Genomic DNA, 26,091 nt, shown 5'->3' on the forward strand with positions numbered 1-26,091 from the left:
TAAAATGGATTTAATGTTCTTCTTTCAGAGTGGTTTCAAGGGTATTTTCCCTTTCTTCTTCAAAGAGACAGTTGATATGTCCATCAAATTAATTTTATATTGCTAAGCAAAGATGTGATGAAAAAGGAAACGTTTTATTAACTGCTTGTTATACAAGTTCCATTTCCTAGGTGTAATATAGTTAAGTACCTCTTCTCAAAACTATAAATGTGTAGGCAAATGTCTGAGTAAATTTTGTAAATGAACATGATGTATTTAGGGGTTTGCGATGAAAAGCATCCATTGCGGATTCTTACTTAGAAAATAATATATGCTTTTTTTCTTTAGCTTGGCTTTAGAACAAAGCAGGGCTTTATGAGAATATTCTGTTGTGCATCAGCACATAGGGTAGTACTACTTTTTTTTTAATTGTTACTATATATAGGAACAGATCTAATTTTATTTGGCAACTGAAGTGGTTTTCAGTGCAACTTTTCATGCATTATTTAAACTACATACTCAGTTATATCCATGTGAACTTAAGGTTTTGTTGGTCTCTTGTTTGGTTGATTTTTTTTGTTTTTGAAGGGGCATTGCAGGTGTAGTGTTTTCTGTCCTTGCTCTAGAACAAGAGGGATTGTTGTGAATAGGGGTATGCTGCTTGTTGCTCTATTAACTATAAGGTTGGCTTTCTTCATATGAATACACAAGGCACAGACTTTGGGTTTATGTGCCTCTTCATTCAGAGCTGTTCACATCAAGCTTCACTCAGGCTGCTCAGCAGAAGGGAGGAGAAAATGTGTAGTATCTCTGATGCCTACTTGCTCAAAAAGAATATTCTCTAATTGCATGAAATGGGCCACAAGAAAAGCAGGATTTGTGACTGCCATTGCAGCAAGAGCCCCTGAACCAGTAAAAATGCAGGTTGTTTTCCTTTCTTTTTTTGTTCTCTCATCCTCCTTTTATGTCCTTTGAAGTCAAGTGTTGTTAGTACTGGCAGCACTGACAGAATTTTGGCACAGTAGGCCAGTATTCATAAAGATTCTAATTTCATAAGTCTGGGGGGGGCTTGTGGAATTTTGTTGGTGGGAGGGGAATGTTTTTCAGATATGCTGTTTACTTCTGTGGGAAATTTGCCTTAGAGGAAGTCAGGCTTTGCAGATTGTGTCTTGTCTGTTTGGTCAAGACTGAGAAGTTAAAAGAAAGATCAGCCATTTGATGGGTAAAGGACTCACTGATATTAATTCATTGTAAATTTTCCTAAACCTCAATGTCTTAATAGACAAGAGAGTTTCTGGTTTGTGCTTTCAATGCCAGATCCTACAGCTTGATTTGAGCAGATTTGTATTCTGTTGGTCAAGAATATAAAATGCAGAACAGATCACATCAGGCTTCACTGGTTCCATTACTCATGGAAAAAAGTACTCTAGGTTGTTAATCTTTTTCTTTTCTGTTTTCAAAAATGCAAAGTATAAAACTTCGTTGCTAACACCTGACATGACCCAGATGTTCTTTTTTATAGTGAGAGTCTGAAACTTTAAGAATTCATTAGATAAGCTTATTCTTCCATTTGTTTAACAACCTTAGCAAGTTTTAAATTTCAAGTCTAGTCTTCTGGGTTTGTTTTCTTGGAAGACCACTGATTATTGCAAATTTTCACCATATTTTTTTAAAAAAGGACAGAGGTGGTTAATTACTTGATGTCCATGCTTTTAAAAAGGTGAACATAAAGACATATCAGCTTTACTTGCAATTACTCTGACATGTCAGTCTTCCCAGCCTAAAATCTGGGAAGAAAAGCCCAATAGGGATGTGAAAACAAGAAAAGTGAATGGGATGACATGAAGTGCAGGAATAGGCACCAAAGCTCGCCCACTTGAATCCTCACTGAAACTGCAGGATTTCATTTCCCTTCAGGAAAGGGAGTGAAATCTTGAAATTGGAGGAGAAAGTTGAACAAACACTCTAGAAAGGAAATATGGTCAATCAAAAATTAAATTGAAAAAAAACCAGAAAACTTGAAATGGAGTGACTACAACCAAATGAACTGAGATGAAAGGAGGTGCAGTGAACAGGACCAAAACCCACCAAAATTATTCCCATTAAAATGCCTAAAATTTGGGAAGAAAGGGAAACAAAGAGACATAAGATAAACAGAAGAAATAAAATTTCAGAAAAGAAACTCAAAAATACCTGATAGGATGTGAAAACAAGAAAAATGAATGGGATGATATGAAGTGCAGGAGTAGGCATTGTAGCTTGCCCACTTGATCCTCATGGAAATCTCAAGATTTCATTCCATTTCCTGAAAGGAAAATCTTCTTGGAATTGGAGGACAGAGTTGAACAAACACTCTGGAAAGGAGATAGGATCAATCAAAAATGAAATTTAAAAAAACAGAAAATTTGAAATGGAGTGACTACAACCAAATCAGACCTATGTCTCAGTTCCTTGAATGAAGGAACATTATACAGAAAAACAGAGCATCATGATGATTTTTCCCTCTTGGGAATACAATGTAAGCCTTGCAGATTTAGCTGATGCAGTTTGATACTGCCTCCCACTGTCTGCTCATCCATCTGTCAGATGTGAGATGGCAGGACAGCACATACGTATGCTCATTGGCCCTTGTATTGAGACAAGCACTTGGAAACTCTAAAATACATGTGTATCAACAACCTGAAAAGTAGTTCATGTTTCTCGACTGGTCCACTTCCAGGATGCTAAATGCTTTTCAGAGGGTTCAGAATTCAAATATTGAAAGGATTAGGGTGTGTAGCTCTCCCCCTTTAGTGCTCTTTATTGTCAGGTATATGGACATGGTTTGAGAGAAATACCACAGGGGACGGTGATGATGTGGAATTTGGTTTTGAAGTGTTCCCATATGTGTGCAGCCACTATGAGAAATGAAACTCATATTTTACAGAGAAGAACAGATGTGATTTATCTTTGTTTTGCATCTCTACTTCTGACTTATACTTCTGCAGGTTGCTGCAAGGCCTTGTAAAGTTTGTGAAAACATTTTACATATATTTGCTTACGTACATGTCTGTGTGTAGAGAGATCAGAGCAGTGTCCTCATAAACACATTGTGACAGTAGTTTTGTGCTTCAAAAAGTACTTACTGTGTGGAAAAGTGTTCTCCAAGTTAGAACTATTAAAGAAGTATGAATGTTCCTTACTGTTTCAAATACTGCATTATATAGTTTGTATTTTTGCAAATGTTAATTAAAATAGTTAATGTAAAGAATTCTTAGTCAAAACCATCTTGAAAGTCTTTTTCTTAGTAATTCAGTTGTTTCAGAGTTTTTAAAGGCACATGTCATTTCAGTTTGCAGTTAATATGTTTCGAACATTACCACCATCTTCCAATCCAACGGGAGCAGAATTTGATCCAGAGGAAGATGAGCCAACCTTAGAAGCTGCATGGCCTCATCTACAGGTATTACATAGAGGCTGAGGCATCGCAGTCTGTAACAGAATTTTGACATTAAATTAATTGTGTATCTGTTCTAAGTTGTTTAGGTTATGTGTTTATCTCAAATCAATTACTTTTTAATGTAATTTTTAAAGTGTGTTCTTTGAATTAAAATGGAAAATCTTTAAAAAAAAATCAGTTTTTATAGGCTAAAGGCTCGTTGTTTCTTGTGGTAGAGATGTAACTACTGAGATTTTAGGTGAGCTTCTGTTTGTCACTATGAATACTTTGATCTGGCTCTGACACAGCTTTAGCTTTCAGAGGTACCATGACAAACAGAGGAGAACAGAGGCTTCTTAGAACATGTAATTCTGGGCTTGATAAATATTAGATTACTGTGTGTCATTTGAGTAAAGTGTAGTGATGGAGCTCAGCAGAATTTCTGCAGTTTAAAGAACCTCCAGTTCTTGTAATTTGTCAGGAGAGCAAGAGCAAAGTTTTTACTGTGTGTTATATAGATCAGTATAACTAAATACATTTTGCAGTTCTGAGCAACTAATCAGCAATTTTAGTAATGTGATGCTTATAAAATGGTTGTTGTTTAAAAGACTAATATTGAGTTTTTTGTTGTTTGTTTTTTCCAGCTTGTTTATGAATTTTTCTTAAGGTTTTTAGAATCTCCAGATTTTCAACCTAATATAGCTAAGAAATATATTGATCAGAAGTTTGTATTACAGGTGAGGTAAAAAAAGATTTTTTTAATTTCAAGCTTTAAATTATTTTTACAATGCATTAGATTGAATTAAAGTGCATCTTCTTTCCCTCTTTTTAGCTTTTAGAGCTCTTCGACAGTGAAGATCCACGTGAAAGAGATTTTCTTAAAACAACTCTTCACAGAATATATGGGAAATTCTTAGGCTTAAGAGCTTACATCCGGAAACAAATTAATAATATATTTTATAGGTATGTCAACATCTTAATATTATGGTACATATGATCAGGTATGCAGTTAAAACACTCCAAGATACTGCTAGCAATTTTTAAAATTCTTAATATGTTTATACTCAATATTGCTACATCTAATAATAATTAATACCACTCTGGGAGATTTAAGTTAGGGTAGTCTTGCCCATGGCATAAATCTGGCAGCTGGAATTTGAGTATATGATTTAGTGGGTGGTTTGGTATCTTTGTGGGAGGCTTTTTTTTTTCTTTTTACTTTTTTTATTTTTTGGGTAGTAGTGTTTGTATTACACTAATGCCTTAATAAGGTGTAGTTATTTATAATGCAGAAAATGGGCTGAAATTGAGTGATTGAGAGATCTGTAATTTGCTTGAAGGAACATGTTTTCTGCCTCTTCTTTCCTCAGAATTGACATGCGCGGTTGAGCTATTGTGAAATATTTGTTTGTTGCCATAGAATGAACTGTAGTATTATCACTGATACAAAAAAAAAAACAAAAAACCCCAGAAAAACTAATCCCCTGTATTACCAAAGGTCTTTGGAAGTGTGTTTTTACTGCTGTCACATCCAGTGTGAATGCAAGATTGTGGTGCCTGTTTTATTTTTTTCTTTTTGATATTCTTTGCTTTTCTACAAATTACAGTGTTGTATATCAGTTTTACACTCCTTCCATCATTCTCCTTCTCTACCACTGTTTTCATCCCAAAATGAATGTGTGGCTCTCTTTAAGACAGTAGCAAAAGGCTTCCAGGCCCTCAATGCCATATCATGAATGGCACCCGGCAGTACCAGCTGTAGAGGGAGCTGATCTTCCCTGCCTGTAGCAACAACTGAGCCTTTGGAAGGGATACAGAGGAGCTACTTTGAAAGAATTAGTGAGCCTGTACTGTCTCGCAGTCAACTGGAAGTTGATTTTACAGGAAAAGTGAAGAGCCAGTATAACCCAAGGAAAAAGTACAGGTGCAACTTAAAGATGCAGATTTTTTTTTTCCCCACACATTAATAAATTCCCCATGGATTTTATTAAATTAAATCCAAAATGCATAATTTGGTCAAATATCTGAACCGGATGGTAAAACAGTATCATAGCACATTATATGCACTTCTGAAAAGTGTTTTTATTTTCACATATTGCACTTCACTTTCAGAGATAATGGAAGTCTTCAAATACAGATAGTTCTGGCTCTAAGTTTTTGAAAGCCTAAGAAATGACCCGGTCATTAGATCAACTTTGTATAGTTTGTATGAGACAGTTTTCAATCTTGTATGTATATGGGAGATTACATAATTTGCACAGCCATGAAGTTGTGGAGAAAAAAAAAAGGCAACCACAAACTTACAGAAAAGCTTACTTAGCTGTATAATATTTAGGAGCTCAAAGTTTAAAAATTTTGCATCCAAATGTAAACTGGTGCACTTGGATATGATCACCAAGGAGGGAATTTGTTCCAGCTTCTGTCTAGAATTAGTGAATTGGGCTGTGTGAAATGATGAACTCTTAAAGTGTGTGTACCACTTTAAAAATACTTCATTTTCATATACTTTTACCTTCAAGTTGTCAGTTTACTACTATGCTTACCTAAGAAGTGCATGGCCTTCATTTGTCTTCTAGTCCTTGACCAGAATTACATTAATTCTTTCCCCATAGTGCATTAATCTATTTTTGTTCCCTGAAGTAAAACACTTTTTTTTAAAAATTATTAAACCTGTATGTGCCTATTTATTCAATCCAAACCTTTTTGCATCAGTGTGTTTAAGTTTGCTTGGAATTGTTGTCCTGAATTATGTGGAAAGGATCTTCAAGGATTAAAAACTGTCACTTCAAATATTCTGGATTAAGAGTAGCTGTTAATATGTCAGCCTATGACAAATTTTAAAATGAAAAAATGCTTTCAAATTAGTGGAATTATTTTCTTCTAAGAGTAAGTTTTTATAATGCATAGAACTTTGTCAATAAATTTACACTTGGGTGAAGGAGGCTGGAAAGGTGACTGCCTGGTAATTTACAGTGCTCTGTCAAAAAAAGAGTTAGGAAAATGTGACTTCCTTTGTTCATTACAAGTCTTTTATACAAGCCCAGAGATGTGTAATGCCAGACAGCCTTTTATATCCAGAAGTAGTAACTGTTTGAATACCTTGTGCATTTCTTATAGAAGGCTGAGTAAGGACATTTAATTATGCCAGATATTCTTGAGTTATTTTAATATTTAAAGTGTTATTTGCTGTCTTCTGCATTATTAAAATGTCATAAAATAAGAATATTTGGAAAAGCTTGAGTTTAGGCTCTTTGTTAAATGTGGGAGAAAGAGTAAGCAGGTATGAAGGTTGAAAAAAGCTGGGTGTGCTAGTGATTTTTGTTTCCACAAAGTTTCTTTTCCACTATGTCTCTCTGCTTTCCTTTTACTGAGTGACTAAAATATTTGGGATCAAGGCTGCCTGTAATGTTAGATGGGGCTCTTGGTATATAGATTCATATTTCTCTTCAGCAGTATTCCAATAAAATATTTCATTTATTTAGGTTTATTTATGAAACAGAACATCACAATGGCATAGCAGAATTACTGGAAATACTGGGAAGGTAAGTTGCAGGTTTTGTTTAATTAAACTCACTTGGTTTTAAGAGTAAGATTTTTTTTCAAAAATCAAGTGGTTTTTGTGTAAGATTGTAGAAACAGGAAAAATTTGAACCTTGTGGCTATGTTTTGGGATATGGCAGTTTTTGTAATCCTATTTTTTAAGTCTTGTTTTCTGCTTAGGATCCTTGCAATTAACATTAGTTGTAAAGCAGCTGTCAGTAGAATGCAGTGAGTTGAAATTTATTAAAAATTCTTCACTGAACACATATTGGGTAAACAAAGGAAGCACAGATTGTGAAACTTCAGAAACCTCATTTTGCTAACTATAATTTCTCAGACTTCGGTGATGTATCTGTAAGCCTTTGACACTAAAATTTTACAATTTAAAGCTGATAGCCTCATTGAAACTAGTGAGTTTTTTATTAACTGTTTTCTGTAATCCATGTGCAAGCTGTTGGCATATTTTTATGCATTAATACTCTGCAAAAGCTCAGTTAGGATTACCTTGTGGTATTTCCATATCTTTGCACATTGAAAGTAACAGATCAGCAGGAGCTGGTTGCTCAGGGTTATGTCTGGTCAGGCTTCATTTATCTCCAAGGATGAAGACCCCCCCCCACAACCTTTCTGGGCAACAGGTTTGACCACACTCAATAAAAAAAGGTTTTTTCTTGTCTTTGAATTAAGTACCCTGTCTTTCAGTTTGTCTCTTGTCCTTTCAATGCACATTGCCAAGAAGAGTCTCACTCTTCACACCATCCGTTCATGTAGTTTGTACACATGGGTGAGATCCCCCTGAGCCTTCTCTGCTTCTAACTAAACAGTTTTTTCAGCCTCTCTGTGTATGTCAGATGCTCCAGCCTCCTCACTGAACTTTACTGGACTCCCTCCAGTATGTCTGCATCCTTCATGTCCTGGACACAAACACCAGATGTCAGGGCTGAGCAGAGGTGAAGGATTACTTACCTCAACTTACTGGCTTCTAATGCACCCCAGAAGACTGTTGAAATTTGAAATATGTTTCAAATTTCCTAGGTCTACATGCTCGCCCAGAGTAGTTCTTTAATTTTCAATTAAATGTCCAGTGAGTAAAGGAGTTACATGTCCATGATTACTTCAACACACTATGTTCAGTAACACTCATCAAAGCTCATCATGAAAACTATAAAGTTTAAGTGCTAGAATATGGAGCTAAATCTTCCAAATGGTTACTGCGTCACCAGCTTTTTCATTCTTGGTTTTGTTAGGTTAGCTTTAAGTATTGCAAATTTAAAAGCGATGTTGGTTTGGTTTGGAGATTTTTTACCCCCTCAGGCTTCCAAATCAAAATTTCTAATAGCTCAATGAGGCTTCTGTGCTGTAACTCTTCTGTATTGGTTATTCATCCAGTCTGTTAAGAAGTTTCACCGAGCACGTTGTTAGCACAGAGCTTCTTGTTCTAATACTGTGGTTTTAGATAAAGGTACCGTTAACCCAGTACTGAGCTACATCTGCACTCAGCTGTAACTGGGATGTCTTGTGTTGGGATGCTGTTTGGTTGTTCTCCAGGGCCTTGCAGAAATACTGTTAAGCAGAAGTCATATTTTGACTTGTCTGCTCTCCTGGATTCTCTCTTCTATATCCAGTCTGTTTCACTTGTTAATGCCATGAAGAAGCTGGGAGAGATGTGTATTCAAAGCTTTGAAACAGTGAGTAGTTCATAGTGAAGGGTGAAGTCTAAACTGTAGGTACAGTTCTGTGCAGCTTGGAGGAAGAATTTGAGACTTCTAAAAACTTGGTTAAGATACGGACAGAGGTTGATTTGACTGTTCTATTTGTTTGTAAATATTAGGAAATAAGCCCAAGAATTCTTGTATATCCTGTACATTAGTGCAGACTTCTATATAATTACTGATCCTTATTCTTGAATTTCTTTCCCTGGCAGCATAATTAATGGATTTGCCTTACCATTAAAAGAAGAGCACAAAATATTCCTATTGAAGGTTTTGTTACCATTGCACAAAGTGAAATCACTCAGTGTCTATCATCCACAGGTAAGTTTTGCTTGGTGTTTTTCATATTAGTGTTTAAGTAACCTTGCTTGAAGAGGTTGGCAGACTTGAGTAAGTCTGCTGTGAATTTTGTTCTAAGCTCCAAAACTACCCTGCTAACCGGCCTGGGGGAAATTACATTAATACATATGCCTATAATGCTTGTCAATAGAAAAATAAAAAAAACACCTGTGTATACAGTAATACCTTTTTGAAACCACTATAGTGTTTATAGATGAAACACATGTAGTAGATGGTTAATATGAGAGTTCTTAGTATTTATTGATACAGGATTCTTTATCTTGTCTGCAATGTTTAGACATTAAAAAATTGCAGAAAAGTATGGTTTTAATGAATGGCATTTATAAACACTTTATTCTAAATTACATGAAGCAATTCAGCTAAATTCAGTTTGTTGGTGTTTTGAAAGGAATTGGGAATTTAGTAGGACATCATTATTTAATTCAATAGATTCTTACAGAAATACACAGAAAAAAAGGGGGCTTCTGAATTGTATCGTACTTCTAAACCATCTGTATCTTTTCTGTGCTAAATTTAGTGCCATTCAGAATTTCTATAGGAGTGAGAAATCATACAGTGTGAGAGAAAATACAGTATTGTTGTGATATGCTGAAATTTTCTGTGTGAGATTGTTACACAACTTCTGGGTTTTTAATTTGAAAGTTCAATATTTACTATGTAGTTTCAGTATTCCCGAGTTCTAAGTACCATTTATTGGAATAAAATTACTAACGATTTGTATCTTTTAATACCTTTTCTATAATTAAAATTCTCTAATGATGAGAGATGCTTGTAAACATTTGCTTTGCATCATGTCTTCGATGGCTTGTGTCAGTTGCTGTTGAAGTAATAGAATAAAATACCTCCCATTTCAAAATTTATTTTTTATTTTCTAATGCTGTGAACAAAACCTGTTGGAGTGTGAACAGCAAGACCTTTTGTATTTCAGCTAGAACAGATACCTGTGATCACCAGCTTTATTACTGACCTGAGACATATTGTTCTTTATCTGTTCCCCTTAATTCACAAACTAATTGTCCAAAACCTTCAGCTAACTTGCATTGCTGTTCAGCATCAGTAAAAACAGGGTAGTGACGTGGGGATGCCTCTTACATGTCCTGCTGAATGAAGTGGAAAAGTAGCTCAAGTGGGTTTAGTGTGTGAAACACCGGAGTAGATAAAAATTCACATTGAAACGATGGCAGATAGAAAGATTGGCTGCTAAAGACATACATGGAGAAAGTTAATTTTTGTGTTAAATCAAATTTACTGTAGAATAGGGAAGAACAGCAGCTGTAGTCATCTCAGTACATTCCTCAAATTACCATGGGGCATTCCTCGTAGGAATCATCAAAAAAAGGAAAGAATGGGGTCATCAGCTGGACTTCAATAAATGGAGAGTCTTTAGGAAGATGATTAAACAGTCTGTGAGATGAGCAGTGATCTCCCCACTTACTTTGGGATTGTTGGCTTCTGGAGTGAAAGGGATGTAATATTTGACTATTTAGGCACAGGTGGACAGTCTCATTTTCAGCATTGCAGTTGGTACATACTGTAATTCAGCCTCAGGTTGCATCTGCTTACATTGATAGGCATATAGTTATCATTAGTTGTGATATATAAAAAATCCCAAGATTTACAGTGTTCAATGCACTTTTATCTAATTCAGGTTGTGAAATAGAAAACACTTAATCAATCAGCATGGGACACCAAAATGTTAGTGGAAAGCATTCTAGAGGACAAGGTCATGACTTTTAAATCCCATATTTGAAAAGATGAAGTGTGATGAAATGCAAAATACTAGGTCTAAAAAAACCCCATCAAGTCGTGTGTCTATATTGTAACACAGAAGAAGGTGAGGACAGACTTGCAAAGGTTGGAAAGAGTTGCTAAAGCCTATTTACCCTTCTGTTTAAGTTGTCTGTTAAAAAGTAAGTTTCTAAATTTTAAATTTTTTAAATTACAGAAAAAACTTGTATTTTATTTGAAGCATTCAAAATTGTTCTTGACTTACGCTAGTGATTTCAAAATGTGTTCAGTTTCATAGTGAGAATTATAAAAACTCTTTTTCTTTTACCAAAGCTGGCGTACTGTGTAGTTCAGTTTTTAGAAAAGGACAGCACACTTACAGAACCGGTAAGTTTATTTTGCTATTATTACATATTTTGAACTGTTAATATACATTACATCTGTAGACTGTTGAAGGAGGTTTGGGGAACCATTTATTTGTAACTGTTTATATTTGAGTCAAATATTTAACCATTTTGATCTGTCAAATTCAGTTTTTTCCAACAGTTGTTTGGAATATCCCGAACTAATCAAAACAACATTAATAGTATAGGTCTTACAAAGAGACCAGATTTTATTCTGCTTATTTTGTTCTGGCTGAGGAGATAGGAGGTGGTGGATCCGGGAGCAGTTTAGTCAGAAATTAGCTTGCCTGAAGTGTGCTCTGGTGAGAGATGGATGTTATGATGGAACACAGGTTTCTGACACACAGCTACCTATTGGTGCAAGGGTTTTAAATCAGATCCTGTTCATGTCTACGAGCCTTGGACAAAATCAGACTTTGGTCTGGCTGCACATAACTGCATAGATGAATAATTTTAACTGTCCTCTATAGTGTCTAGTGGTTTGTTTCGTTACACCCATTATCAAGTAGGTGAGAACTAATCTTTTTAATCAGTATATCAATAAAACAATTGCTGCTAACAAAAGTGCACATTATTAGTTTATGACCATTTCCATTGTGAAATTAAACTTGAAATTTTCTTGAAAATTTCTTGAAATTTCTTGGAACAAATGGAAGTAGGCACCTGAGCAAGAGTTCTCTTCTAACTGGAGCTTTTAATATTTAATAAGACAGCACATGTCATACATTCTATCATTTGTACTGCATGAGATCTTGTTTTATTAGCTTTCTTCCAGACATCAGATAGGATATTGCATAATTCCTAGTAGAAATCTAAACTAATAATGCAACCAAGTTTGTTTCCTTTTTTGATGCCAAATTAGTATGTGATTACAACTTTCTTTAAAAACTTAGCACACACATCAGCAAAGTACTAAGTTCCTCTTCAAAGGATGCTAGTCCTTTGAAATTTAAATGCTTTGCTCCCCCTTATAATTGCCACATGAGACTTTTTGAGAAATTTTTTTTTTTAAGTCTATGTATATTAACCAAAGCTTCATTGAGGTCTGCTTTCATGATTAAATAATATATATGTGAAAGAAGTGCTCATTTGTCTAAGTTGTCTTGTCAGTGATGATATTAAATGTTGCTTACAGCTTTTATATTTAAAAATCATAGAACCAAAAAATGGTGTTTTGAGTGTTCATGGTTTGATAGGTATGGAAGCTAGGTAAATAATGTATTAATCATGAAGAAAGTTAAGACTAAGATTATAATAAGATGGCCAAATCAAAGTTTAAGAGCAATGTATCTGGAGTAGTTGGTCACCTGTCAATTCAGACATTTATAGTAAATACTTTGTTAAAATATATTGATAGAATTTAATTGCTTGTGTTTTGGATTACATCCCCGAAAAGGCAGAGATTTAAGGTAGAGACTGCTGTCACTTATGTGGCGAGTCATTTTCCTGATAATGAAGTAGTAAATTTTCACTTTGATCATATTAAGTTAGATGTTAGGTTTTTTCCTCTAGTATGTTGATTATTATTTTTGAACATGTCTTTTAGATGTATAACTTAATTTTCTGAAGAAGTGAGTTTAGACCAATTAATGGTTATCTTTCTTTCTGTAGGTGGTAATGGCACTGCTGAAATACTGGCCAAAGACTCACAGTCCAAAAGAAGTCATGTTTTTAAATGAACTAGAAGAAATTTTAGATGTTATTGAACCATCTGAATTTGTTAAAGTTATGGAACCTCTCTTCAGACAGCTAGCCAAATGTGTGTCCAGTCCACACTTTCAGGTCTGTATTTACTACACATACAGTGATACCAGAATTTTCGTAAAGCAGACGTGTAATGTATTATTCACATAGTGAATTTTACTTCTTGCAAAGAAGTCTTCAATTCTGTGTCAAGTTGCAGGGATCCAAACATTACCGTTTATTTTTGATAGTGCAATATGTGCATTCATCTTGGGTGATTCACTTCAGTGTTATGCTTAAGATAAAAAAGCTGAAAAACTCAGTATTTTCAGAAGTACCTGAACCCTTCCAGTACAGTGTTTGCGTTTCATTACTTGTAATACAAGTTCTGCAAATGCTTGTTCTTTTGGAAAACATTTCTTTTCTTGAATTTCAGAGTTCTTGGGTTATAGATTGAATCATGTCCCTAGCAAGGAAAAAAACAGTTTTTCTGTCTCTCTTTCCATCAGCTCCGTGACTCTCATTAGCACTAAAAAATCCAAGTCTGAGTTGCAACTTTTCTTACCTTTCCCTTATATTTGCCAAATGTTGTAATTATTTGCTCTGTGAGAGATTGAAGAAGTGTTCCTTTTTTCATGTCGTCTTAGGTTGCAGAGCGAGCATTATACTACTGGAATAATGAATATATTATGAGTTTAATTAGTGATAATGCAGCAAAGATTTTACCCATCATGTTTCCATCCTTGTACCGGAATTCAAAGACGCATTGGAATAAGTAAGAAACACTTGTACAAATTTCTGTTACTTCACTTATGTGTAGTTCTAATTTTAAGAGTTCAGATCTGTGAGTTGGTAGTTTAACAGTGTTGAGCTGTTTATTCTGTGACATTGAAGTTGCTGGATAAAGAGACTCCTGTTGTCAATTTTTAGGAAGTATTAAGAACTGTGGAAGATAGTTTTTCCTGTTTTAATTAAACAAGAAAGAGTATTTTAGTGCATCTAATCTATGACATTCTTCTATAAATATGGAGTAAATTTGGCATTCATCTGTAGTTCAGATATTTCTAAAGACTAACTTTGATTTCTGATCACTAACCTATTTGCTGATTTGCATTTCTTCTGCATTATAGTGAAATGTCTTGTAGATCAGATCATTTTTTCCCTTTCTTTTTATTTTCTTTTTGTTTACTGCTTTCTTTTCTTCTTTCTCCATTGATTATTTTCATTTTTTTCCCCCACAATATCGTAGTACTTACGCATGAAAACAGTCCTGGTCAGTTCCCTTCTGCAGCTGTTCCATTGTAAAGTGCCTCTTTATTTGAGCCATTGTGCAACTGCTGGGATGGTGACAGTATCCCAGTCTGGCTCTAGCTGTGAATTGAGGACTGCTGATGGGCTGGCCAAGAATGAGTAATCAGTCTGCAATTAAGCACTGGGAAAGAAATGGAAAATAAAATGATGTTGAAATGGTTGCTTACTGTCGCTGGGTGCAAGCAGTAACAATTAATGTACTCATTAATAAAATTCCAATTCAGTGATGCAATTGTACATAGTAAATGTGGGTTGTTGTTGGTTGGTTTTTTCTGACTTTCAAGGTCATGCATTCATTTTATTCTGAGCAAAAGTCATGCTACCCAGTACAGCTGCACTCTTACTTGTAATTCCATATACAATACAATCATTTAACAGATTGCTTTTTGAGCAGCAGTACATTATAGCCTGGAACTGTAAATTAATCTGTAAAAACGCCTCATAAAGCAGATTGGTTTTGTGTAATTTTTGTGACATTTTCAACTTTACTTTTCTAACACATTTCTAAAGAGTTCTGGCATAATTGTTTTTGCTGTGTGGCAGTTTTCTAAAGGAATGGGGTCTTTTTTACACTCCTTTTAATCACTAACTCTTTTTTTCTTGAATTTATCAGTTGCCAGTGAGTTACTTACATCAAGATCTTTAATGTCATACTGCATTTTCTCTAATAACTGTTACAGATTAGTGTCAGCTACCAAATTTCACAACTAGCCCTCTATTGATACACATAGTGTTAAGAGTGAAGTTCAAACGTCAGAAGTGTAAGTGATGACTAGTACTACAAATAAAAAAACTGCATTCAAAGTTGGTAATTCTAGTACTTGTGTTAGGGCTCTTGTGGGTAAATTGAAACTTCCACTAATTAATTTTGTTTCCACTTATTCTGAAATGATGTAATTTTCCAGTTATGTAGGCTATTGGCTACTGTTGACCAGAAAAAGTAGATTTCAAAGTTTAAAGTACTCTGAGTTTCACCCAGAAGTTTTACTTATAGGACAATACATGGCTTGATATACAATGCTCTGAAACTCTTCATGGAGATGAACCAAAAACTGTTCGATGACTGCACACAGCAATTTAAAGCAGAAAAACTGAAGTAAGTTTTCACGTCAGTGTGTCTGTCTGTTCTTGAGTAATTTGTTCAGAGTGCTTTAGCTCTGAAAAAACACTGTGTCATTAGTGGGAAGTTGCCCATTTGATTCCAGTACAGCAGTCTCAAAGTTGACTTGCGGAAACTGCTTCTTATATGTGAACTGAGAATCTTCGTAACAATAAGGTGTCTCATGTAGGCCTAGACCTAATACTTCTGGGGTTACCATCTTCGTAAAAACTTACGTTTTTGAGGGGGACACTGCTAATGGTGGAGCCCAGTGCAGAGGATCTGTTAAACAGTTTAGTTCACATCCTGTGTTTATTTTTGCATGCTTTATTTACCCAGTGTTACTTCCTTTCATGTTGTCACTCAGTTTGCCCCAAAATACTTTGCCAGTATTTTTCAGCACTGCATTGTGTGTTAGCGTATATTCATATTATTATAAAAGTTACCTGAAATCAAGTTGTTATTCTACTGTAGTGCAAGTCTCTAGTACAGATTTTATTTGATGGAAGAATCCTGCTAAAATGAGATAGAAAAGTCAGAAGTATTAATGGTTTGGGTCTCATTTTAGGGGCTGGAAGCAGTTAATAGGTACTGAAAATATCTGGATTTGAATTTCACTTTAAATTTCAAAGTTAACAGGGATTCTTTCAAGTAGTGCTTCAGATTAGACACCTATTTTAAACTGATATACCGGAAGTAGCACAAATTCTCAATGTAGATTGATTTGTCCAAGTTTTGAAGTTCCTTATTAGAATTCAAGAAGAAATAAGCTTGTACTGTAACAAATTCTTAAGGTATGTGTTTATAGATTACAAAATGTGAATATTGGCTCTTCAATAAAAGACTGTAATTCTCTTTTCTCTCATTGCACGTAAGTGGAACCCCTTTTAAATGAGAAATCAAATATTTTCTTCTCTGATTTTTGGGAATTTTTTGTGTGATGTTCTGAGTGTGAACTGAAGCAGAGTGCTGAGCGATGAGCTGGTAACACCAAAACCAAAATAAAAAATCTCTCACCACATAAGAACTGAAAAGTGGGATGGTTAAAGGGTTCCTACTTCCCATCTTGAATTAACTTAATTGAGAGCTGGAGGCAAATTGTGTATGTCCTTGTATATAACTGCTCTTCTTTTTTTTTTCTTGACATTTGGATCATCTGCTCTGTGCACTGAGAGCATTTTTAGCAGTCTTAAAAGTCTTTAAAAATTTTAAAAACTCTTGAAATTCTTTTAAATTCTACCAGCATTCAAAGACAGGTGATCATTCTAGTCTCTGCAAGAAGATGTTTATTTGTAAGAAAGAACCATAAACAACCCCTAGACTTTACATTTTAAAATTTCATTATGCATAAGAAGACAAACTTTTTCTACTTTATTTAAAAAAGAGAAAAAAAAAGGCATTTTTGTCATCTCTCTGGGCTTGTTACTCCCTAGAATGAGCACGGTTTTGTTGCTACTTCTCTGTTAGAGTTCAGTTCAAAATGTCTCTGGTGCCTTTTCCTTTACCCTATTACCTGAAGCCATGGGGCTGACAAGTAAAAATCTCTGCCTTTTTCATTTTCAGTTCTGGACTTTTTATTTACCAATATAGAATTCTAATTAGTATAAATAAAACACAAATATGCTTTCAGCCTAGATCAAACCTTCTTTTTGTTTTAATTTTTACTTTTAGCAATGTACACGTTCTAAGGATAAACTGGTGTCAGCCAGTTTGTTGCTTTCATGAGAAAATCTTGAGGTTTTTCCCTTTTAATGTTGATTTGAAATCATGCAGTATTGATCTGATGCAAATTATCCTCAACAGTGGTGTTTTGGGCAGTAGACTCAAACAGGTATAGCTAAATAATTTATTTTGTTGAATTCTTTTACTTCTGTATGATTTTTTTTTCAGAGAGAAGCTAAAATTGAAGGAACGGGAAGAAGCATGGGTTAAAATAGAAAATCTAGCCAAATCAAATCCCCAGGTATTTAGAAAAGATTAACATGATCATGTTTAAATACTCTAATTTTGTTAAATATCAGTGGGGAAAGCAGGTCTGACTGATCATGGAAATAAAGGAATTTCACCAACTGTATTATGAAAGATACACAATAAAAGTACTTTTCAAATTTGTAACCTTTCTCTTGTGCAAGTAATTATTTTTTTTAAAAAAAGGCTTCTGAAAAGTATGATATGAAGTACTTTTTCCTTTCCTTATAATAGGACTTATACCATATTGCGGTTTGACAAGTTATTGTGCAAAATTATGGAAAAATATAGAGAGGCCATAATTGGTTTCTCTTGAAAAGCTGTTTTGCAAACAATATATTACAAAAGAGATCTTTCTGCAAACTGTGAGTTTTGACTGGTCAGTTTTCCTTTGTGTCAAATGGATTAAAATAATGTAAAATAATTCTTGTCTGATGCATTCGTTCTCATACTTGCACTGGGCCAGTCTGCTGGTGAACCTGCTCCTCAGGCCTTTCCTAAAGGGAAACATCCGGTCCGGCATTACTTGATATGACTCGAATTATGATAAAGAAACAAAGGTCCTTTAGACTATTCATTGTATTTTGAAATTACGGGAGAAGGAAATGGTTTGGCTTGGGTTCCCCACCCCCATCCCCTTCATTTGCTTGGAGATTGCTGCCAGTTTTCCTTTGTCTCAATCATGCAGTTTTCTGGTATGAACAATTTAAATTACTTTGCAGCCAGAATTTTATTATACTATAGCAAGAAACTTAATGTATATTTCCAACTGTATATTTCCAACACCATCTAGATGAGTTTAAAGTGGTGGAAGAGGGAGAAATGATACTCTGTAAACAGAAGTGGGACACTTTCTGATCTCAGTGCTATTTTAAAACAAAGTATGAGGTAATCTCTTTCTCTAAGAAGAGGAAATTCATAAATGGTTTTTTCCTCTTGGGTCATTTGTCAGGGAACAATTACTAAATGCTTAAGTAAAATCTATTAAAGTTAATAAAATGTCAGTTGACAACAGATCAACTAATTGAATCAAAAAGGGCTATTTATATGAATGCAATAATTGTCTTTAAGTGACAAAATATTTCTCTAATGACATAAATTATACAAAAGCCTTGCTTGAAGAGTACTTGATATACATGGTCATTTGCTATCACAAAAGATGAGCTATTACATGTTTGGCTAAAAAAGTGGATTGGGTTGTGGAAAAATTCAGAGTTCTGCAGTACCAATTTCCTTTTCTTTCCAAGGAACTTTCTGTAAATACATTTTCTGATACCAGTTGACACCATCTGTATGTTCTGCAGTCTGCTTGAAGAAAGCTAATAGTTGGAAGAAACTTAAAATAAAAATTACTGAATGCACTGAATTGACATAAGGATATAAATGCTTTTAATGCTCTAGATAATGGATTTTTAGGAGTTTCTTTTTTCCTGGAATGTCTTCTAACTTTTTAGTTTGTCTAATGACTGATGGTTTTTGTTGTTCAGAGCTGTTCCTGATTCTGCATGTCACAAAAGTACAATTTAAGATTTTAAATCATTATATTTGTTAAATCCTTGCTTTGAGGGTGTTTTTTTAATTTATTCTCATCTACATTAAGTTATTGGTACACTCAGATACCAAAATATTTATGAGGAAAATCTGATGAAAACGTCTGTGTGTGCATGTAAATAAGTTCTAAACTCAAAACTATACACTTAATCTAAATTAAAATAAGATCTGACATACTGAGATTATTGGACAACAAATATTTTAATTAATAAAATATTTTTATAATTGTTCCACTTTCCAAAGACAGAAAAGTTTAATATTTTGCTTTGAAATTATATTAACTGTATATTAGGTAAGTTTGGTCTTCTAACAGTGTATTTTCTCTTCCAATACAAAATTGCATCAGCAAATAAAATGATTGTGTATGGATTACTACATTGTTCACAGAACACTTGACCCTTATATTAATAAAGTTTCAGATAACTGATTGCCAGAGTAGACATGCAATACTGACAAAATCTAAGTGTTTGATAATTGAGTCTCAGATAATCAAACCTTTTTTTTTTTTTTTCAATGCTAACTGCATTTTTCAGCAGCATATTTTTGCCAGGTGTGAAAGTATCAGAGTTCCCTTCTAAAATCTATTACTTAGTCCCTGGAAGCATAAAATATTGAAGTTAGTCTCAAATAACTAGTCATATTATTCAAATGTTCAAATACACTCCTAGTATTTAATTATTATGACTAAGAATGATTATTTTAACATTTTGCATTTTATTAGTACCCAACATACAGTGACACGAGTTTGCTGAACAGTCCTGTTGCAATGGAAACAGACGGGCCTTTAATTGAAGATTTGCAGACGCTGAAAAAGACAGTGAAAGAAGAGGCTTGTCAGGTAAAGCCTTGTGAAGATAGCAAAGTATTCCAATTTATGAGCTAATGTCTTTAAGTGACTCTTAATCAAAAACTTGACTTGTATTTTCAGCCCAGTTACCATTTGTTCTGTAGTAATACACTTCATCAGGGCTGCTACTTTCAAGTGATAGCGTAGCAGCCAGAAATAGTGTTATGTTTCTAATGCCTGTGAATATGCCAGGTAGTCTCTTTTAAGGGTTCTTCTCAGAAACTTCGTTTTTATTTTCACTTAGGAATAGCTTTTTGTGTCATGAGAACAATGATGATGCTTTAAGGATAGTGAGAGCTATAGCTAAAATCTACAACATCATGTTCTATTCTCTATATAAGGGTTTTGATTTTTCATAAGAAAAGCTTGTCAGTACTAGAATCTGACTATATTTTATACATTTTTATTTGTTATTCAGAGCCTTCATAGTGATTAAAGCTCTTGTGTTTTTTAAAAAAAATATGTAAAGTGCCCACTCTTCTGTCTTCTTCCTCAGTCCACCATCTGTCAGGTTCCATTACCCACTGCAGGGTGACAGCTCTCGAGGTCATTTCTATCCTTTTGTCTTTAGCTAATGCTCAGTAATATTCATATCTCTTTAATTTAACATCTGTTAAGTGGAATTATAATACCAATGTTCAAACTAGAGATTTCAACTTGGAGCTGGTTGAAAATGGAGAGATGCCAGGTAACATTGCAGCATCACTAAGATTTCTGGAAGGAATATCTGCTATATAGTACTATAAATCTGTCTAAATCCACCTAAGTAAGACTGGAGAAATGGACCCAGAAAAAAACAGTTGAGTTTGGAGATAAAGTCTGTTAACTTGAACCAATGTATCTAATAAGACATTTATAAAAATAAGCATGTGGTCAACCTAACCTCCTAAATTACTGTGTTAAAATTCCAGTGTCATCCTGCAAGATTATCTTTTACTTATTATTTGTTATGTGGCATTTTGGGTGAAGGTTTGAGTTAAAGAAATGCTGGAATACCTCTGAGGCACACTCAGGGATTGCTGTTATTTAAACACTTACGTATGTTGTAGATCCCTGTGTATTACATGTAAATCTTTGTGGCTGAATTACATCCCTCTCCAGGACAATGAACAAGAATACCATTCCCCTGAATGGGAATGATGGATAGAGCTAGTCCATGAGGAGCACTGGGCTGAATAAACTTTCTTAACCTCTGCCTTTCTTCATACCTTGGATAGCTTAGCCAGGCCCACTTGAGGGAGAAAGGGGCCTCCTTTCACTTGCTTCATAGCCTAAAACCAGTTCTAATGGAGAAAGGTGCATACAAAATTATTTAGAAAAATGAGTACTGCTTAATTTATAGTTGTGTTGATCATAGTGTCCATCTTTGACTGGGCTATTTCCTAGTACTTAACTATTTTCTTAGGGTTTGTGAGACCATGGTTCACTTTCTATCCTGGCCAGAGAGCACTAAAATTCCTACTTCCTAAGTCTTGAGTGCTCCAACATAAATCCTAGAAGAAAAGCAACCAGAGTAGAATTCTGTGCTAGTAGTTGGGACAGGAAGTTAAGAACAAAATTCCCAGTCCCAGCTGCTTGGAAGTTTGAAGATTTGGGCCAGTATTATAGAATACAGAAGCAGTAATGTCAGCCCAGACTAAAACCAAGGACTCTCATCTAGGTTTTACCTTCATTTCTACAAGGAAATTAAGCTTCATTTCTTTATAGCTTCATGGGCTATGAAGTTTGGGCTGCATACAGATTCATTGGTGGCTTTCCAACTGGAAAACTACTGCGTCATATCCCTATGAGTGAGCTTGATTTGCCACCTTCCACGATTGTAAGAAAGGGTGGAGACCTAAAAAATGAAACTAATAGAAAATAAAAAAACAGTAAAGAAAATTCTGAAAGTAAAGTTGGAACCGCTCAAGTGTTCCACAGCCGTCTCTCCCAAGTGCATGCTTTCTTCCCTTTCCTTGCTCACAAAGTGTACAAAAAGCGAGATAACTAAAAGATGATAAGCCAAGTTTTCAAAGAGAAAGGTCCTGTCCTAGCAGAGCTAATAGAATGTCTTAAATCAGGAATTATTAGCAGTATTATTAGTATTAGTATAAAAACTAAGCCTGCAAGAGAATGGTTAAGTTTGGACCATCAGGCAGGAAAAGAGTTGATTAAGGATTAGAGTATTGCAGAAAGCAGGTGTAGTGGGTAGCATTCCTGCATCAGTCTTTGAGAAGACACTGGACAGACAATTAATACATCCCTTGTGAAGTATCATCAGCAGTTGATGTTAAAACAAGATCTACTATAGTTATCAGTTGAGAAAAAAAAAGAGCAGTCAAAAGGTCAGCTTTGTTTCTTAAATTAAACTTCAGAAATGAGAAACTAGGTAAAGATCTATATAGTTTCAGTGAAAGTAAGGTTTATGCCAGAAGCTGGCAATGTAGCAGAATGCCCCTATTAAAGAGGTCAGGAAAGTAGATCAGGATTTTTTTTCTGTATGAGACTAATGTGAGCATTTTTAGTGAATGCTCTGCCACAATAAAATTGGACCACTGTGACTTAATAACTTTGAACATGCCAATAAATAAATGGCTAAGTAAATACCAGGCAGGTTTTTTTTTAAGGATTTATTTCTAGGGGAAAAAAAAAATAAACAAGCAAAGGGTATGAAGTTGAAAGCTACTTTGTTAGGAATATTGTCTGGTTTTGAGAGAGCATTGGTAAAACAGTAGTGATGTCATGATAGCTTAGAATTTCATAGTTGTTTCTAGTTTTCCTCTTAGTAAAAAAATTGATTTTAATACTTGGAACTGCATACCTTGTAGGGTAAGGAGGAGAAAGTATAAACTTCTTTCCAGATGTTTTGTATTTCTTTTTTGCTAAATGAGCATACTGATGTGTAAGAAGTACTCTTAAGTTATGTTTAGTAATTAGTATGTTTGGCTAACTTTGTTCTATTTTTATTTCAGGCACAAAAAGATCAGAAAAAAGATCGTCCTCTTGTGCGACGCAAGTCAGAACTGCCTCAGGATATCTATACCATGAAAGCCTTGGAATCACATTGCAGAGCTGATGAATTAATATCACATGATGGGCATTAAACTATTACAGTGAAATATTATTTTGGAGGAAAAGTTTTTTTTTTCTGGACTCAGTTCTACAGTAGAACTTAATTTTTTGTGCCATACCAATCAGTTACACACAAAGTCAAAGCTTTCTTCAACCCATTTCTGTAGGCAATAACTTAATAGAGTATGCAGCTCAAGATTAGTAGTTCAAACAATGGTAAATTACCCAGTTTAATTTGCAGAATATTGGGTTAACTATAATCAAGTGGACACAATTTCCTGGAGGTGTTGTCATAGTACCAACCAGCTGTTAATGTGCAGTTTTTATAGTCGTATTTGAGAAAAGCATTCTATAATCTTTCCATCTAAATACGTGAATGACCAAAAGTTGGTACTAATGATAAACGTGTGTTTTCAAAAGTAAACTTATTTCAAATACAAGTATTAAGCTTTTTCTAGGATTTCTCAGCTTTACAGTTGTTTCAACATTATCGCTGTCTTGTTATATACCAGCAGTTTTGAAAATACAATTATTCTTTCGTATTCTAAAACATGGCTTACAAACTGGTAACATTCATGACAATCCTCAGTCATCATTCCTTTCTAAGAATTCTGTAAATTCATTTCTCTTTTACTTAGGATAAAGATATATATATAATCTATATATACCACATCCTAATACTTTATGTAGATTTAAAGCCATATCTTCCAGTCTTTAGTGTATAATATGGCACCAGTATTCCAGATACGAACTGGTAGAAGAATTTTTCCTAAAATGAAAATTTGTTTACTATGACTGGGAATAGACTGAATATAAAATTTCATTTTAAGTTTTTTCAAGTCAATAAAGTAACTCTTTCACTGTTTTCTCCCTTATCTGAGCTTTTAATACTCAGCATTTTTCTTGGGCTCTAGGAGTTCAATATTCTGTGGCAGATACTATGTGTGATTTCAGTTGCATTAGTTTTTATCTGAAAGATGAACACAACATCATAAGCTTATTAAAATTTAAAAAAAAAAACAAAAAAACAAACTGCTTCTTTTTCAATGAGTCTAAGAGCTGAGGAGATTGTGACCATAATTTTACCGTGAAAATATTTTTGTTGTTGTTGTAAAGAGCACATGTGCTGCAAATACACCTCACAAGTGAACTGAAAATGCATCTGAGTTGCTGATGATCTTCAAATGCTGCTATATATTCCACAAGATTACTTGCATGTAATGAGCTTTTTGTTGTAGATGGAAAAGCACGGGAGGAAAAATCTCTTTAAAAATATAGTGCTTTGTCTTCAATATTTGATTTCTCTCAGGGTGGCCAGTATTTTGACTTACTTATCCTGCTTACAAGCTGTTTGAAATGTGTTCTGCTATTCTAAATGGGTGATTAGTTTCTTTTGTCTCTGGCAGTAACATGATATAACTTAATGTTTAATGTCTTGATGCATAAAGAGATAAAAAATGTGGCTTCTTTAAAAATAGTTTTGTTTTACTTTTTAAGGAAGTATAACATCTCCTGCATCCATAAAAAAAATATTCTCAAAGCAGACATTCATAGTAACCTTGTGCAGATGTAGTGCCTGCTGTTTGTTGGTTGCATTTAACATTCAATTTCCAATATTTGTTACATTGTCTATTGGAAGAAAATTGTGAGTGGTAAATATTGGCTTACAACATCTAAATTTAAAGACCAACCCAACCTTTAAGTGGAATGTCCACTGTGTCTGAAAACATTTCCTGTAAAACTTGAAAAAGAAAATGCTTTACCATTAGGATAAACTACATAAAAACAGTTTAAAGATGCCTTCTACTTTTGAGGGGAAAAGGGTGCTTTTTTAATTGTGTAAAGCAACGTCTATGTATTTTGATATACCATTGTTTGAACTTCCATCTTTAGCTGGTAGATTATCAGTTACCTTTGATTTGGGTGTTCAGTATGTCTGTGCAAGAGATTGCTGAAAGGAATTATTCTTATGTTATCCAAGGGGGGGGGAAAAAACCCAACTGTATATCAGTGTTTGATTGACTGTGTGATACTCAACGTATAAGAACATCTTTCACTGTCTAGATTTTATTTTTCTTCTTTACTGAAGATAAACACTCACCAAAAAGGGAAGCATTGTGGTAATTTAGAGTCTTCAAGTTCTCTATAAAGGCATATTTGAAATTTTGGGCCACTGAACATTTGCTTAGGCAATATTCCAAAATCTTATCACCACTAATCATTTAGCATGTTTGTTATCAATATTTATATATTTCGTATAATCTTGTACTAAACAATTCTAAAACTAATACATCCAAAATAAAAAGAAAAATTAAAGTAGAATTTTGGTGACTGTTGTTCTTCATAAAGTTCTGTCTGATACCTTCCCCCATTTTCCAAAATTACACCTGTACATCAGGAATGTCAAAAGTAATATTACAAGTGTCTTTTTAGTGTGGCTTTAGTATGGCTTCATTTTAATATTGTACATACATTGTACCTTGTTTTATGGTAATAAGTAATAAAAATGTAGACTTCATATTTTGTACAGAATCGTCCTATGTACAGAATAAAAAGTTCCTAGAAACAGCAAAAATAGGTAAGTGGCACAATTATTTTTCATTAGACAGTATCTGTAACATTATATGTTAGTGGAATGTTAAGTTCAAATGTACCTACATATTTTTTAACATTTTGTAATTCAGTTTTTTGTTCTGGCATTGTTTCTGAAGAACTTCATACACCTGCCATTTAATATGCTTTTATCTAATTTTAAAACTTAAAAAAAAAGGTGTATTATATGGACAAATAAAGAACATGTGAATTTTACTTGCTCATCATGAAACTAAGTTTAACACAAGGTGTTTGGGGATGTGTTCAGATTATCACTGCCAGCAGAATTATCTGTACAAATTAACTTCATAAATTTCACAAAAGCAAAAACTACGGAAAGGCCATTAGGTTAAAAAAAAAAAAAAGCAGGAATAGTTGAAATTCAGTATAAAAAGCAGACTTTACCTGTTGAACAGCAATCAGTACTAAAATTTGGTAATACTTCAATCTAACAAATATTGAAAATGCATCTTTCATACCATAGTATTTTCTCCAGTAACATTTGTATATTGACAGGCTTCAAGCAAAATAGCCATAAAATTGGGGATTATATTGTGGCACTCAATACATAATCAGGTGGCAAGGATATAGGGAAAAACAGAAGTATGCAGTAAAAGTTGTCTTCCCTCTGCAATCCATAGAAATCCTCAAAAGAAGTAAGGAAATCAAGCACATAAAGCTGACGTTCAGTAACTGGGAGAGTTGGAAGGGGTGTTAGGGGGGTTGAACCTGAGATCAAGAGCTGACTACTGGCTTGAGTTATAAATAAAAGATTCAAGTTACAAGTTAGGTCTTTGTGTAGTGAAAGAAAGAGTGTTGTGCATGAGCTGAGTAGTAAACTCATCAAA

The 26,091-nt window shown here is 34.3% G+C and overlaps 1 protein-coding gene across 3 annotated transcripts in view; it reads left to right on the forward strand.

Moving 5' to 3' along the window:
* The window catches only part of PPP2R5C (protein phosphatase 2 regulatory subunit B'gamma), a 76,608-nt gene extending 51,384 nt beyond the window's left edge, over positions 1–25,224 (forward strand). For all 3 annotated transcript variants that reach the window (XM_058857757.1, XM_058857904.1, XM_058857828.1), the window contains 12 exons: positions 3,311–3,421; positions 4,042–4,134; positions 4,230–4,360; positions 6,880–6,939; positions 8,862–8,970; positions 11,071–11,124; positions 12,753–12,923; positions 13,472–13,599; positions 15,130–15,231; positions 17,125–17,197; positions 19,475–19,591; positions 22,552–25,224. In XM_058857757.1, the coding sequence (XP_058713740.1) occupies positions 3,311–3,421; positions 4,042–4,134; positions 4,230–4,360; positions 6,880–6,939; positions 8,862–8,970; positions 11,071–11,124; positions 12,753–12,923; positions 13,472–13,599; positions 15,130–15,231; positions 17,125–17,197; positions 19,475–19,591; positions 22,552–22,683 (1,281 nt within the window). In that variant the 3' untranslated portion in view covers positions 22,684–25,224. The remainder of the gene's footprint in view (positions 1–3,310; positions 3,422–4,041; positions 4,135–4,229; positions 4,361–6,879; positions 6,940–8,861; positions 8,971–11,070; positions 11,125–12,752; positions 12,924–13,471; positions 13,600–15,129; positions 15,232–17,124; positions 17,198–19,474; positions 19,592–22,551) is intronic.
* The last annotated feature ends 867 nt before the right edge of the window (positions 25,225–26,091 follow it).

This window comes from Poecile atricapillus, chromosome 1 (genome assembly GCF_030490865.1).
Source record: "Poecile atricapillus isolate bPoeAtr1 chromosome 1, bPoeAtr1.hap1, whole genome shotgun sequence".
Lineage (NCBI taxonomy): Eukaryota > Metazoa > Chordata > Aves > Passeriformes > Paridae > Poecile > Poecile atricapillus.